This window comes from Equus przewalskii, chromosome 21 (assembly GCF_037783145.1).
Source record: "Equus przewalskii isolate Varuska chromosome 21, EquPr2, whole genome shotgun sequence".
Taxonomy (NCBI): Eukaryota; Metazoa; Chordata; class Mammalia; order Perissodactyla; family Equidae; genus Equus; species Equus przewalskii.
Window position 1 is genome coordinate 45940368 of NC_091851.1, and position 15971 is coordinate 45956338.

The following is a 15971-nucleotide window of genomic DNA, read 5'->3' on the forward strand; positions in this document are numbered from 1 at the left end:
TCTGAATGTCAGAGATTGGGAACGTCAGATCTTGCTTCCCTGCATTGTTCCCCATCCCCCCCACACCACGTACTGTCATGCTTTTGTGGATTTGTACCTTTTATTCAACTCCTACTCAACCTCCAAGGCCCAACTCAAATGTCCTGTGCCCCCACCAGCTTCCCAGAGTTTCCCACCCCAAGGCAGGAAGAATTGCATCCTCTGCAGCTGTGGTCTTCTGTCTGGGTTCCTCCTGGGATCCATGCTCTTTGGTTTTCTCGGCAGTCAGTGAGCCCACCAGGGCAGGGCCGTCTCCACACCTCTTCATTCTGCCCCAGGCCTGGCACAGTGCCTTTTCACAGAAGATGGTCTCTAAGGATTGCCAGACAGGTTCTTTTGGGCAGGGAAGGACTCACTGAAGAAGTCGAGGCCACTCTCTTTTGGTCCACATTCTGACTTCTTGTTTGCCTCTTTCGTAGCTCATGTCACATTCTAGAGTTATCTCACTGTCTCCTTGTTTGTTTTCTTCCTCTCTGTAAGCAGGTGAGCTTCATGCAGAGCGAGACAGCATGTTGATCGTGTTTACTGCTCTGTCTCAAACTCAGAGCAGCCCTGGCACACAGCCGGCCTCAGCTGATGCTTGATGAATGAGTTTGTGAATAAATGAATGAATGAATGAATGAAGCAAACAAAGTCTTGTTCCAGTATTGTCTGATACAGATGGTGCCTGTCTTCCCTATGAGGGCAGCCACTCAGCATGCGGTACCTGGTGCCTGACCTCACTCCCCCGGTGAGGTGGGCCTTTCCTTCCTGTGTTTTGGGGGAAAAGTGTCCTGGTGAAGTGGAAGGAGACAGGGACAGGTCAGTGGCCAGAAGACAAGGAAGCAGCAATGCCTGATATCACTAAGAGGGGTGGACTTTGGAGTCAGATGGATGGGGGCCAGATCCTGGCTCCAGCACCGGCAGTGCTGAATCCCAGATTCACAGGTTGAGCAGGTGTTTATTTGAGCATCTCCTGGGTGCCAGGCACCAGAAAAGGTGCCAGGGACGTGTGATGAACAAGACGGCCACAGTTCCTGTTCTCATGGAGCGTACGTTTGTCCCACTGGGAAAGACAGATGACAGCAATAAACAGTAGTACATCCCAGGGTGATATCTGAGAGTGATCGGGGCTATTATGAGTAAAGGGTTTGGCCCTGCACCAGGCATGGAGATTAGCCCATAAGCTCGGTGAGCTCAGCCACAGTGTTGGTATCCCTTACTGCCTTGTCCTAGGACAGTGCCTGACTTGTAGGTTTGAGTGATGGGGAAGGTGGGTGGGGTTGGGTACTGGGGGACAAGTGCACTGACTGTCCTGAGCCTGAGAGGGGACTTGGAGAGGGGTGGAGTGGCCTAAGGGACCAGAGACAGGAGGTGGCTGGAGCCTAGACTTGGAGCTCCAGGTGTCTGATGGCAGCAGGTGTCTGCCTCATCCATCCTTTGGGAACCTCTGGCGGCCTCCCTCCTGCCCTGTAGCTGCATGTTGTATTTCCCTAGGCAGATGTGGGGAAACATTTTTCACTAATTAACTGCTAATGCCTCACAGGCAGCAAAGGTGCCCCTGGAACTTAGCACCCTGTGTTATTCAGAGGCTGGAGACCTGCTAATGTGTTTGCACTTCCGAATGCTCCCAACGTGAGAAGGAGTTTCCTCAGCAACTCCAGAGAGACACTGAGTATTCATGGGCTGGGGACAGAGGGAAGCCGGCAGGTGTGCCCGGTCCTCGCTTCACTCCATGAACACATGCGTACAGTGCATCCACACTCACCTATGTATGCACACGCCAGCCCATGCAGGTGCACACGTATCACCATATGCACACACCCACTCTCCTACATGCTTGCCCATCCATGTATGTACATGCCTATCCATGCAGGTGCACACATATCACCATACGCACACACCCACTCTCCTACGTACACACACACCCACATTCCCACCCACCCTCGAGTATGTGGGCCACGCCGTACCCGGGAGGACTCACCCCCAACTCTTGCTCCCTTGGGCCCCCGCACACACAGTCAGTGACACGTTCATGCCGTCTCTGCCCTTGAGGTGGTTTATAAGCAATTCCTTCTCTGAATGGAGCAACTTCTCTTCTGAAGTTTGTGTTCTTGGGTTGCAAGTCACACCCTCACCCAGCCTAGCCCTGGGCCTGAGCCAACTGGGGGATGGCAGAGGGGGACAGGGCACTTCCTTCCAAGGGGGCACTGGAGTCGTGGGCTGCAGACCTCTGGGCTGGGGGGTCTTTGCAGGCCCCAAGGAGTCGCTCAGACTAAGGTGTCTGTTCTGGTCATTTGGTAAATGAACAAATCAGATCTTTTGAGCTGCAGATCCCACAATGGTACCCTGCTGGATTTCGAATGAAGTTCAAGCCCCTGCCCACCTCCCCGGCCGCATCCACGGCTCTCACCTGCTGTGTTCTTCCTCCAAGCCCTTGACCTTGCTCCTCCTCCGTCTGGAACCCTCTTCCCTGGCCCAGCCCCCTGTCCACATGGCCGGCTCCCATTCACACTCAGACTTCTGCTCCCTCAGCCCTGCTCAGAGCGACCTCTCCTAAACGTCTGTTTACGTTGGCCCCTGTCCCCAGGCTTGCTGAGCAGACCCTGGGAGCCATCCATCCTCATCCTCACGTCTGTAAAGATCTCGTTCAGCATGTGGGCTCCTCCCTCGCATGTGGGCACCAGGGACTCAGCTGTAAACCAAACATCAAAGACCCTGCCCTCAAATTGGGGCTGGGGTGAGGACTGGAGACAACCCCAGGCAGACAAATAATTGTGCGTACATGTGCGTGTGTGTGCGTGTACACACGTGCAGACGTACGCACACTAGGTGATGAATGCAACGAGGAGAAGTAAGGAGAGGAAGGCAGCTGGGAATGATGGGGTGCAGTCTCACAGGGGATGAGTGGGCACGATTTCTTAATATCTTTATCTGTTGTCTGTCTCCCACAGGCGACTAGAAGCCCCATGAAGGCAGGGATTCTTTCTGTTCATCTCTGTACGTTCCAGGCCTGGTGCAAATCCTGGCACATCGCTGGTGTCAGTATATATTTGTTGAATGAGTGAATGAATGAATGAATGAATTCTCAAGGGGAGAGAGGTCTGCAGTCTGTTCAGCGGCCAAAGTGCCTGGCCCATGCCCCAGGCTGTGCTGTGAGGACACGTGTGTCAGACGTGGGGTGGGAACCCCAGTCCCTGCTGCAGCCACTAGGGGCAGAGGTGGGGTTGGGGGAGCAGGGAGTCAGGGAGTTAACGTAGTGCTGGTGGTGAGGAGGAGGAGCGCGGGGAGGAGAGGGATGCTGAGGAGGGGACGCACTACCCCTTCTCCCCACCTTCCCTGGTTCCAGCAAGACACATGGTCAGCCCTTAGGCAAGGATTTGGGAAGTCTGACCCCAGCGAGGCCATAGCAAGGGTGGGGGTGCAGGGAGGAGGAGGATGCCATCAACGCTTGACCTCTGTTAGTGAGTCGCAGAGCCAGGCTGTGGACCCGGATGCCTGGTTCCAGCACCTGTGTTCTTAACAACTACGCCATCCTGGTTTCCATAACATGCCCTAAGTGTTAATGCACAATAATGATGATCAAATGGGCAGAGATGAGGTGGGTAGGGGAGCCAGAGCAGATCTTGGAGAGCTGTACAGGCTTGGTGATTAATTTGCATTTTGTCCTAAATGAGAAGAGAAGCCACTGGGGGTAGGGGTGGGGTGTAGGTGATCAGGAAAGTTATATGATCTAGTGTTCTGTTTGTAAGGGATCACGGGGAGACCAATTAGAAGGTCTGTGTGGGCATCTGGGGTAGAGATGCTGGCAGCCTGGACCAGGGTCTCAGCGATGCAGGTGGTAGATAGAGTGGGATTTGGGGTCTGATTGTAGTTTATTCTATGTGCTGCTCCTTTTTGCTTTGGCTGCTAGGAAGCTCCGAGCCACAGGAAGCTGTGTGCCCTCCCCTGACACCCACGAGGTGTCTCGAATCCCTTGATGCTGTGGTCTGGTCTAGACTCCCCTTTCCTCTGGTTTCCTCAGATGCTCATTTTATCTTGTTGAGTGTGGGTGTTCTGGTAACTGCCACCCATCCTTTGTGGAATGAGGCGAGGCAGAAGCAAAGCAGTGACAATGCTCCATCGTCCCCGTGCTCCTCTCTGGGACTCTTCCTCTTCATCTTCAAACAAGCCCAGAGGCTTGGGGGGACCTGGCCAGTTCTTTTCCTGTTGTGCCAAAAATGCCTCCAGGACAGACAGCTTTCCTGGGGCCACGTGGCACTGGCAGTTCCACTCCCATCTGGTGTTTGTGGGCGGAGGAAGGAAAGGAGAGGATAATAACATGGAATAAACTGCCTCTGGGAAGAGAAGGACTGTTTGCATCCTGCACGCCTGGAACATGGAGCTGGGGAGCTGTGGCGGGAGGGATCCCTGACTGGTGCTCTTTGCTTTCCCTGGCTTGATCCTTTCCACACCTGAATTTTCTGGGCTCCTACTGGGTGCTGGGCTCTGCATGCTAGAGTTATAGCTGAAAACAGGGCAGAGGATGTCACTGCCTTTGGTGCCTTTGGTTTGCTGAGCCCGCAGGGAGAAATTCTCTGACAAGACACTGTGGCCTCATCCTTTTGTGCAGAGCTGCTTTATGGACCGCCTGTGGACACAGCCTCCAGTACACAGTTAACACTCAATTAATAATGGCTAGAGAGGGAGAGAGTGGTTGGCTGGGACGGGGTGGGGGGTGGGGGGTCCTGGTTTATGCCTCTTGTCTTGGTGTCCCATCCATTTGTGTCCTGCTCTGGGTGATAAATTTATATGGTCACCCTAGAAGCAGCTTAGAGATTTGAGAAGGGTCTCTGGAGTCAGGCTCCTTGAGGTCATGCCCCACCTCTAGCATTTCCTCACCTGTGTCAGTCAACAAAATGGCACACTGTTCCGAGCCTCAGTTTGCTCATCAGTAAAATGGATATAATAACAGTCTCTACTCATAGACTGACTGTGAGGGTAAAATAAGATAATACCTCAGGACAGTCCCTGGCCCAGAGCAAGCAGTGGCTAACCTTCAGTGCATCATAATTATTGTATTCTTATATAAATTTTTCTCATGAAAATTTATACCAAACCAGAGGGGAGAGGTGTAGGGAGCTGGGTGAAATAGGTGAAGGGGGTTAGAGGTACAAACTTGCGGTTATAAAGTAACTAAGTCACGGTGAAGTGATGTACGGCATAGGGAACACAGTCAGTAATATTGTAACAACTTTGTATGGTGACAGATGGTAACTAGACTTGTGATCATTTCATAATGTATATAAGTGTTGAATCACCATGTTGTACACCTAAAACTAATATAATATTGTATGTCAACTATACTTCAGTAAAAAATTTTAAAAATTCCTAGCAGAAGCCACCAGTGCTAGCATGGTACGTTAATCAGAGTGGCCATGATCTCTAGAAACATAGATAATATTGTTTTACATGACAGTAACATACTGTCAATCAACCGTGTGTCATGTCTGTTTATCTGTTACCAGACTTCACGGCCACCCAGTGGCCACCCTGAATCTTGCTGTCAACCGTAGGTATCAGGGATGATTATTATCTTTATTTTGCAGATGTGGAGCTGAGGGGCTGAGGGGCTTGCCCACGGCCCTGGACTACTGACGGGTGCAGTCCTTTGGACGTGAGACCTTGGGGAGTTGCTGCTGAGGCTGCGAGCCAGGGCTGCCCATCACTGGGGCGCCTGTCCTTGGGACACTGGGTGTTCAGACACCGCCGAGCTCTTATCCAGGCTGAACTCTGCAGGGCCCGGATTCAGGAGAGGCCACAACCAGCCTCAGTAGGGCAGTAGGTGGCACAGGGACACCTCAAGTGGGACAGGTGGGAGCTGGAGACCCTCCGCTAGGTCTGACGGTGCCTGGCCTGTCGCTGGGCCCGGCCCCTCTGACTGCAGGTGGCCTTTTTCCTCTGTGAAGCCTCCTGCTGCCTGCTCGCTCCACAGCCTCCCCCTCCCACATCTTCAGGTCTCCCTGGAGCCTCTGGCTTTATATAAATTCAGGCTCCCAGCCCCTTCTCATAGGCAGCAGCGAGGCAAATTAACGTACCGGCTGTGGAATTGAATGTGTGCTGGCTGTGAGGAGGCCTCGGGCTGGGCAGTGTGTGCATCTCTGTCTGTGTGCAGGATGTCCTGGCTGAGGTCTGGGCTCACGTGCCAGCAGCTGTGTTGGGGAACACTGGCGGGTCTGCAAACTTCCACCCACGTGACACTGGGAGGTTAAAGCAGAGAGCCCGTAGGGGACTCAGGTCCTTGTCACTGCTGGAAGCAGTGTCCCTTCTCTGTCCCAGGAGGGGTATGGGGCAACTCGGGCAGTTTTTCTCAGTCCTGCCACCATGATGGTGGGAGCTTTGATCTGAGCTGTGCCCGTCAGACAGGGGCTGGTGAGCTGCTGGACATGGCACTGCTGTTCCACACGGTTCTCCAGCTTCACCATTTTGTTCATTGCATTTTGCTTTCCATTCTAATGACTCTCATTTCTGAAAAATGATACACATCATATACTATAAAGTGGCCTGTGGTGAAGCCTGTGTCTCCCTCTCTCCCAGGCCCCCCAGCAGCCAGTGCTCCGCATTTCTTGGGAGCCCCCGCAGACATCTTCTCTGCATGTACCGGCACGTGCACGGATTCCGTCCCCTTTTGCACACTGGTGGCATATGCTGTGTGATTTTGCATGCTGACTTTTTTTGCCCTAGCAGTTTATCTTGGCTGGGTTTCCTGTCTGCACACACAGATCTGCTTTCTTCTTTTCTGCGTCCGTCCCTGGGTCATTGAGGGGAAGGACAATGACTTAACTGCTGCCCCATCGATGGGAGGGTAGGTTGCTACCAGTCTCTTGTGTGACAAACAATGGTGCCATGAGCTCCGTCAGACATCCGTCATTACACGTCCTGCAGAGTGTACAAAAATGGTCTAGTTTTCCGAACAAGGAAGGGATCCGAAGTGCTGCTTCCCTTTGTCCATTTGTGGACGTGCTCAGTCTGCAGCTGGTGGTGAGGAGCCAGGCGGGCCTGTGCTGAGGCCCATGGTGGAGAGCTGATGGCTGGGCGGGACCTGGGATCATGGCGGCTCCTCGGTGCCTGCACAAGGCGCTTCAGGAGGAAGGGCAAGGGGCTGTGCCTCGTCTGGGACAGGAGAAGGCGGAGGCTTCCTGGAGGAAGTCAGCTTAGCTGAGTAGCTGAAGTCGATGAGGCTGAAACGAAGATGAGGACAGAGCAGCCCGGGGCGGGGCAGGTAGGGCACAGTGCAGTGGAGGTTCTGGCGTGGAGAGGCTGCATCGTGGAACCAAGAGGTCTTCACACTGCTGTGGCTTCCTGTGGGCTGAGAGGGTTGCTGGAGGGGGTCTCCACAGAGGGGACATGGAGCACATAGACTCATGAGCTGGCACGTGCCCCCCGTGGGCGCCCCCGGTTGGAATGAGCCCCAGAGAATCTCCATTGCTCTGAGGACCTTGTTGAGCCCCTGGGTCTGGACAGTCCCTGGGGGCCCCTCAGGGTGAGGGCAGTTACCTCAGGCCCCTGTAGGACTGGTGGTCACTGGCGCCCTCCCTTGGTTCTCGTCCTGCAGATGAGATGGACCAAGCTCCCCCAGCACGCTCTGAATATCTGGTCTCAGGGATTCGAACTCCCCCCGTGAGGAGGAACAGCAAACTGGCCACTCTGGGCAGGATCTTCAAACCCTGGAAATGGAGGAAAAAGAAAAACGAAAAGCTGAAGCAGACGACATCCGGTGAGCACCTAGGGGAGGGGACCTGGCATCATTGTCACCATGCTTTCCCATGGCCAATGTTATCTCCCCCCCCCCCCACCCCCACCCCGGAGAGGCTCTGTGGCCTCTGATGGCAGGAGCTGCTCAGCCTCCTCTGGGTCACCTCCTTCCACTGGCTCTTCCAGGTCCTACCTGGCTGGGGGCGGGTCAGCACAAGGCACACCCATAACCCACAGGGCACACCCATTCACCATCCAGACCCTGATGGGCACACAAGTCACCAGGGTCCTTGTTAAAAATGCAGACTGAGTCAGCGCAGAGCCGTGCCCCTGGCTTGTCATGCACGATCCCCCACTTGCTGACTGCAAGCACCCAGCCCTCCTGCACCTAGAACCTCACTGTGACAACCCTGGGGCTGGGCCCCTCCCCAGAGATTCAGGGTCAGTTGGCCTGGGTTGGGGCTGGCTCTGGTCCCGCCATCCCTAAGAGCCCCCGGTGATTCAGAGGGTCAAGGCCTCAGTTTGGCCTTTTGATGCCTCGAGGGGTCTTTTCTGGAAGCCAGACCCAGCTGCTGCCTGGCTCCTAAGTTCTTTTTGAAGAGGCTTCCTACCCAGCTGCTCCTGTCCCAGTGCTCTCCCACCGAGGGATCCAGAAGCTTCCCCACTCATCTTTGGCTGCATTCTCACACCCTGCCAGTCCCAGCTCTGTGGGAAGTTGGGTTGTGACGGGTAGTACCGTTGCCCCTGCCCCCTCGAAATCCACCCCGGAAACTATGGCCATGAGACCGAACCACAGGGGACGTGTGTGGTGACAGCACCGCAACTGCCCGTAACAGAATAGCGACAGAGCATGTTTCCAACCAACTGAAGACTCAGGGCCCCCCGCCAGCCAGTCTCTTGCTGTGGTCCTGCCCATCTCAGGGATGGGAACTGGCTCAGAGGGGAAGCCACCCCAGGGTCAAGCAGCCAGCAGGTCACAGAGCCAGATCACATCTGGCTCCTGGGGGACAAGGTGTTGCTGGTGTCCTTGGTGAAGGAGAGGTTCGTTCCCTGGGCGAGCAAACCTCAGGGTGAGACAGCCTCTCGGCTCCTGCGGGCCCCGGCTGCCCAGTGCGCCTGTCAGCTGCGCCCAGAATGGTCAGTGAGGGAGCTGCTCCCACGGACTTAGCCCCGGGCCCTGGGGACCCACCGGGAAGTGCCCGTCTCAGGCTGTTGCCTCTGGCGGTCCCCAGGGTGCCTGTTTCCTTCCTGGCCTTGAAGAGGTGCAGACACCTGGGCTCAGAGGATGGCAGAGACACAGCCAATGTGGGGGCTGTGACAGCAGCAGCAGGTCCTCCACTCACTTTTTTACATGTTTTACAAAATTCCTTTTTTAACTGCCCAAGAAGTTGATTGACAAATTCTCCTTGTCAAGAATCAGAGCAGAACAAACACCGTTATTCAATGAATCTTGAGTGCCTCCTGTGTGCCAGGCGCAAAGTAGATGGGGGACCCAGGCCCTGCCCACTTAGAGCTTGCTGCGAGTGGAGAGTCGAGCGGCAGACATACGACCAGGGGAACAGCGTGCGAGACAGTCACGACTCTGGTGGGCTGCAAAGGAGCTGAGCAGGTGCTCGGAGGAAGTGGGCAGTGGTGGACGTTACTTTGGGTTGGGTGGTCTGAGAAGACCCAGGTGAGGAGGCAGCATTGAGCTGAGACTTGATTGGCCCCCTTGAGAAAAGCAGGAAAAGGTGTCGGCAGTGGGAACAGCTTGTGCGAAAGCACTGAGTTGGGGAAGGCATGTCTGTGCATCAGTGGAGGCTCAGGGGGCCAGAGCAGGATGACCTCTGTGACCTTGGGGGAGCGCCTGACGTTTTCTGGGCTGTGGGATTGGAGGGTTGAGCTGCACACTCTGAGGACTGCATGTCCCCCAGGCCCCTTAGCACAGTGGGTGCGTGACCTGTAAGGTCATCAGGTTGCTGGGGGAAGCCTGTAGGGGCAATGAGGGTCCCCAGGTTAATGCTTATAGCATCCCCACCTTTGGGCCCTCTGTCAAACATTTAGAAATCTGGGGAACAGGACTGTATCTTGTTTATTCATTTTAAACTGTTCCCACCCCCTAAGTGTGGGATGTTATTTATTTCATTCTATCAAACCCCTGATTTCACAGTCATCATTGGTTCGGCCGAGACAAAGTAAAAATAAAGATGATTTAAAGGGGAAAAAAATGAAGCCAGCAGTGTTTGGGCGGGGTGAGGACCGGGCAGCCCCATGAGGATGGCTCTCATCTGAGCCCGCGCCTGCTCTGGGGGTGGCCAGGTGGTGGGGGCTGTGCCCTGCAGTGGCGACGGGAGACCCTCACAGCTGCCTCTTCAGGTCACTGGGACGACTCAAGAGTCAGTGCAGGCAACGTCCTGAGTCTCAGCCGGCCCCTGTGAGCACCGCCCATGCTGGTGGGACGACGCACGCGGTCCCTCAGTTCTTCACGCCTTTGCCCTGGTTCTGCTCATCCCTGGTTTTCAGGTGGGGCAGCAGCCTCTTTACCTGGACCTCCCAGAGCCAGGGTTCAGGTGCTCAGGCTCCTCCACACTCTGGCACAGGGGGTCGGGCTGGACGTTGGACTGCGGAAAGGAGATTGTGTGCCCTTCACCCGGAGATGTCTTCGCCCTGAGCTGTTGGGGTTTTCCCTGTTCGTCTTTCTGCCCTCAGGGTAAACTCCCTCAGGAAGCCCCCCACGTCCCGGCCTGGCCCCCGAGCCCTGCCCCAGTGCTCCTGTTTGTAGGACTCATTGCCCGTTTGTAGCTGTCTGTCCTCTGCTCCATCACACTGGCCCTCAGGCAGAGCCCATGCCTGTCTTGCTCTTGGCTGTACCCCGGCTGGCACACAGTAGTTGGTCAGGAAAGCATTTTGAAGAAATTAAGTCACTTTATTGTCTTACCTGTTTGTTGCCTGTCTGCTGCTAGATTGACAGGTGGGTGGGCTGTTATGTTCCCCTCGCAGCCCCATCAGGCAGATGCAGCTTATGCAGACGGTGACCACAGGGTGACCTGTAGGCCCTTGTGATCCAGGCTAACAGCTGGCACTTTGTCTGCATCTTTCAAAGAAAGGGTCCACGGGATTACGTAGGTTTGTATTTGGAAATTGGTTCTACTGTAGGCAAATCGTTTTCTGGACAGTTAGAGAAAAGGAGGAGACTGTCAAGCAGAGAGAGCTCTCCTTGCCGCCCCCCCGGCCTCCGAGGAGCGAGGCAGAGGCAGGGAGAACTCGGGGGCTGGGATGGGGAGGCAAGAAGGCTATTCCAAAGGAATAATTGGCACGTTAGGGTTGGTGGAGGGTGGAGGTTGGCGGCCTGGCCTCCTCCCTCCCTGTTCGTCTGGTGAGTTCTCTGAAAGCACTAACGTGGGGATTACTGGAGGAACCTCTGGTGGGACGGTTGCTCAGAAGTCTGGTCTGTGAATGGACATAAAGAGCCGTCAGGGTGTGTTCCGCAAGAGATAACAGGAACCGCAGAAAAGCACCCCAGGGTGTTGGGGGCAGAGAGAGGACACATTCCCGAGCTGGTAAATTAAGGAGCATTTGGTGGAGGGTAGGAATGGGCAGTAGGAGCCAGCTCAGAGAAGGGTGTTCTATGAGCTGTTGCTTTTCAGATGAATCATGGAAATTATCGCCTTAAAAAATCTACTCCATGTGCTTCCTCTCGGCTGTGCTTTGTGTACATTTCCCAGCTGATTTCTTAGTGAGAAAGCTTGGGATTCCTGAACAGACAGCCCCTCCCTGTGGACAGGCTCCCCACCCTGCGGTCACCTGCAGCCTCACTGTTCCCTTCTGTAAACTGGAAGCCAGCATTGGCCGAGGCTCAGGCAGGACCATGCGATGCCCTTGCCCGTGACTCACGTGGATGTTTGTGTGTTGTGCAGCGTTGGAGAAGAAGATGGCCGGCAGGCAAGGTCGGGAGGAGCTCATCAAGAAGGGGCTGCTGGAGATGATGGAGCAGGGTAAGTGGGACCGCCACCTAGCTGGGGCGTTGGACCCAGGAATGCAGACCTGGGCATCTCACATGGGCCCAGGAAGCTCGTCAGGGCCATGTGGAAATCAGAGGAGTCTGGTGTCCAGATGTAGTGGCTGGACCCAAAGGAGGCCTCCACGGCTGGGGAAATTTTCCCAGAGTCAGGACCCTTGGGGCCAGCCCTCAGAGCCTCTGAGAACCCATCAGTGGGTTTAGGGCCACCTCTTCACGGGGCTCGGAGCTGAGAGCAGTCATTTCCCTGGGGAATGTCTATGGCTTCCTGCCTGAGCTGGGTGTGGATTAAGTTAGTGGTTAGTCCTGAGTGCCGTGAAGTGGTGGCAATGGCTTTCGTCTTTTTCATATTCACATTTTAATCCTTGGTTTGGGCAGATTATTTTTACTTCCACTACCACCCACTACTGTGGCTCCCGCTTATTAAGCATCAATGAAATGCTGGTGCTCTGCTGGGCGTTGGACCCGCCTTATCCCTTTCACCCTCACAGCATCCCCGGGACAGGCCTCCTGGTTTTTCCCAGTTTGCAGGTGAGGACTGTGAGGGTCCGGGAGGTAGCGGCCCCAGGTCACGCAGCCAGAGGGCCAGACACCGTTCAGACTTGTGTTCCCTCCTCTTCCTCTCGGTGACAGTGTGAGGCATGAGGCCCAGGACGAGGATCCTGATGCTACCCCTGTGAGCCTTCCAGTTCTCTGAGATCCTACAGCTTAGTGAGGGGGTTTCACAGAAACCTCACTGTGGCTTAGAAGTCTCTGGAGCTGGACCAACTCTTGCCTCCCGATTGAAGGAACCAGCCACGGGAGCCAGTTCCCTGAGGGTGACTGAAGATTCCTGTCTTGCCCTTTCGGCCTTAAAACTCGACTGGTATCTAAGTAATTTGGCCCAGGTGTGAGGAATTCGGGAGGTTGCTCATAAGGTCAATGAGTCAGATTTATAAAATGCTCTGAGTCTGGCCCAGCGGGCAGCTCACACACCCAGCATGGTCCAAAGCCTTTGTCATCATTTCTGTTCTTTAGATTCAAAGAGTCAAGTATTCTGATGATGCTATTTTCAGGGGAAACCTGCATTGGACATTGTATAATGCTACTAATAGTTCATATTTAATACTAATAAAATCCTAATAATCAGACTTCACATGTGACAGGAAGCTTGGAATCAGTCCTGTGTTCAGATGCTGAAGGTTCTGGTCTGACTCTTGGATTTGGAGAAATCTGGACTATTTTGATTTGGATGGGACAGAAAAGCTCCAGACTCTGGCATTTTGAATATGTTGCCAACAGACCTTACTCTGGATCTTGGAAAAGGAGAAAGGAAAGAAAAAACAGGTCTAAGACCTGTTTATCATCAATCGTAAAAAAATATTATCGTTGAATGAAGAGTCAGTGAAGATGTGGATTTGATTCCTGTCAAAAATGAAGTGATGGTTGAATAGTTAAAGGGGAAAAGTTCCAGGAGAAGTGGTTTGCTTTTCCTAAACTCTGGATCTTTATGAAATGACTGTGTCTGATGGACGGAGGACAGAGCCCCAGGGACGAACGTGCGGCAGCGGCCGAGTGGACAGGGTGCATGTGTGGCCGTGCTGCGGTGGGGCTGCTCCCCTGGCAGCCGCGGGTTTGACAGCTCGCCCCCCACCAGCCCTCCTGCAGCATTAGCCTAGGCCAGGTCAGCGAACCTTTTCCAGAAAGAGTCAGATGGGAAATAGTCTAGGCTTTGGGGGCCGCATGGTCTGTGTGGCAACTTCTTGTCTGCTGTCGCACGGCCAGACGGCCCTGGACAACACATACAGGAGTGGGCGTGGCTGTGTTCCAGAACACTTTATTTATGGACATTGAAATTTGAATTTTGTACAGTTTTTGTGTGTCGTGAAGTATGATATTTCTTCTGATTTTTCAACCATTTAAAGACGTGAAGCCCATTCTTAGCTGAGCAGAACAGGCGGTGGGATTTAGCCCCCAGGATGTCATTACTAACCCTACCTTAGACCACACTCTCTCTCCTAAGTGATTATGGACCAGGAGCCAGAGGGGCCTGAATCAGTCTTTCCTCCAGAGTGGAAAAGGCACTCATAATTGGCACACAACGTTTTCTCCAGCACCTGCTGTGTGCCGGGTCTGTTAGCTGCTGAGGATACGGGTGAGCAGAATGCCATCCACCCCGAACTCATGGTCGAGGAACAAGCCTTAGGTAATCCCACAGAGATGTGTGATCTCATGGCCGAGGTGAGCGTGGTGGAGGAGGGCACGGAGCACCCTGAGGATGTGAGCAGGGGACTGACCTGGTCAGGGGGTGATGTGTGAGGGGGATTCAGAGGCGGCAGGAGTAGGACAGGCTGGTTCTCAGCTTGCTGCATGTTAGGATCACCTGGAGGGCTCGTAAATTAAACACTCTGCGGGGCACCCACAGTTTACAAACCTTCCTAGCCACCTCCAACTTTGGGGCACCAAGGGCGAGAAGCCGAGAGATCCAAGGGAGCGAGGGCATCTTCCAGCCCTGAGGAGCAGCATGTGCAGGGCCCCATGGTGGAAGGGAGCAGGGCGCCCCGTGAAAGGATCGGAGAGAAGGTGGTGGGGTGCAGGGAGGTTAGAAAGAGGGAGAGGGCGAGGTCCGGGGTCTGATAGAGCCCTGGGTCTCCTCTGCCCCTCCTCTCCTACCTGGATGGAGTCGAGAAAGTTAGACTCTCCAGGAAGCGGCTGGGTGACAAAGATCTCTGAGCAGGTGTGGGAGCCCAGGGCGGCCACAGGGCGGGTCTGCAGCCAGCCTGCCCGGGGCATCGCTGGAGGGGCAGGTTGGAAGCAGGTAATGGGGTGGGGAGGGGGTCCTCTGGCAAAGGACTGAGGCCAGGGAGAGGAGGGGCGGGACGTGCTTCCCCATTGGCTCCTGTGCCGCTGGAATTCTTTGCTGTGTGCCTGACCTCCAGTGAATGCACAGCGATAACGGGATACGTGAAAACGTGTGGCCACAGGCTCCCGGGGTACATACCTCCTGCACTCGCAGAGGAAATGCGTTTTCTCATTGGGGTGAAGTCAAGCTCCAGGTCAGCCCTGTCGGTCCCTAATTCATCCTGGCTCTGGGATGGGGAGGGCTCTTGCCTGGTTGATGGGAATCCGTGGGTGTCGAGCCTCTCTCTCCCAGCTCAGGGTTTGTCGGGGCCCTGAGCCCAGCTTGAAGTGAGCACTGAGGCTCCGAGTGGGAACACAGCACTGCCTCCCTTCCCAGGGCTTCCCCGGGAGGGAAGAGCGTTTCCTGGGTCTGGAATAAGGAATCATCCTCAGCCGCCGCTTGCTCCCACCCTGCGGGACGCCTCTGCAGCCAGGAGCGCCCCCTTGTGGCGGCCACCCTGCTGAGCCTGTGGCCACGCTGTAGCCAAGACTGCACCCAGCTGGCACCTGGGGGGCTGAGTGGATGAATGACAGTACAAAGGGGCAGAGAGAGGCCACCACGGCTCGGGCCACAGACCCTTGCAGAGCTGCCCGGAGTCCTTAGCAGCCCTCAGAACTGGCGCTTGAGCTTCGTTGCCCAGGACAAACCCCGGGAGGGCCCTCTGCCCTGCACACACGTGTTCATGGACACACCCTGGAGTCAGTCACCTGGAGTTTGCCCACAAAGCAGTCAGCAGGGTGACAGGTGAGCTGGCCCCTGGACCAGGCCTGCAGGAGAGAGCCCACAAGTCCCGGGAGATGAGCCTGTGTCCAGGGCACTTGTTTGCCCTCCACCCTCTCTGGGGGTTGTGTTATTTTATGATACGATTAACACGTGCATTTTATGACCCACTCTGACCCCTCCTCTGCTCTCATTCCTGAAAGTCTGGTAATCTGCTGGAAGCTAGGAAGGTTGCGCCTGTATTGATTGTCATTGAGACAGATGAGATGGGACCAGTTCTGCATGGGGATGGGGGGAGATGACCCTCCCCCTCTCTCTATCTTCACTGCTCTGGCCATCCTCCTCTGAAGTGTCTGTGACCAAGTGAGGGCCGGCCAGCATCCCCCTCCGCCTGGTCCCCAGCCCAAACACAATGAGTGAGGACAGGAGCCTGCACATTTCTCTGAGCTATTCGCTGCCTATGCTCCTGAATGACTTTGCTCCATCTTCTGGGATGTGCCCACTTGGCATTTTCTTAAATAATTGAAGGAATTTCATACTCCATCATTGGATGTCAGGAAGAGAGAGTTGTTACCCTTGTGCTGTGTTCAGTGACCTGAGAGACACGAGGTTTCTTTCCTC

General features: G+C 54.9%; 1 protein-coding gene across 3 annotated transcripts in view; it reads left to right on the top strand.

Moving 5' to 3' along the window:
• The window catches only part of PHACTR3 (phosphatase and actin regulator 3), a 244185-nt gene that overhangs the window by 131474 nt on the left and 96740 nt on the right, over positions 1-15971 (top strand). For all 3 annotated transcript variants that reach the window (XM_070588589.1, XM_070588587.1, XM_070588588.1), the window contains exons 2-3: positions 7613-7774; positions 11649-11726. In XM_070588589.1, the coding sequence (XP_070444690.1) occupies positions 7613-7774; positions 11649-11726 (240 nt within the window). The remainder of the gene's footprint in view (positions 1-7612; positions 7775-11648; positions 11727-15971) is intronic.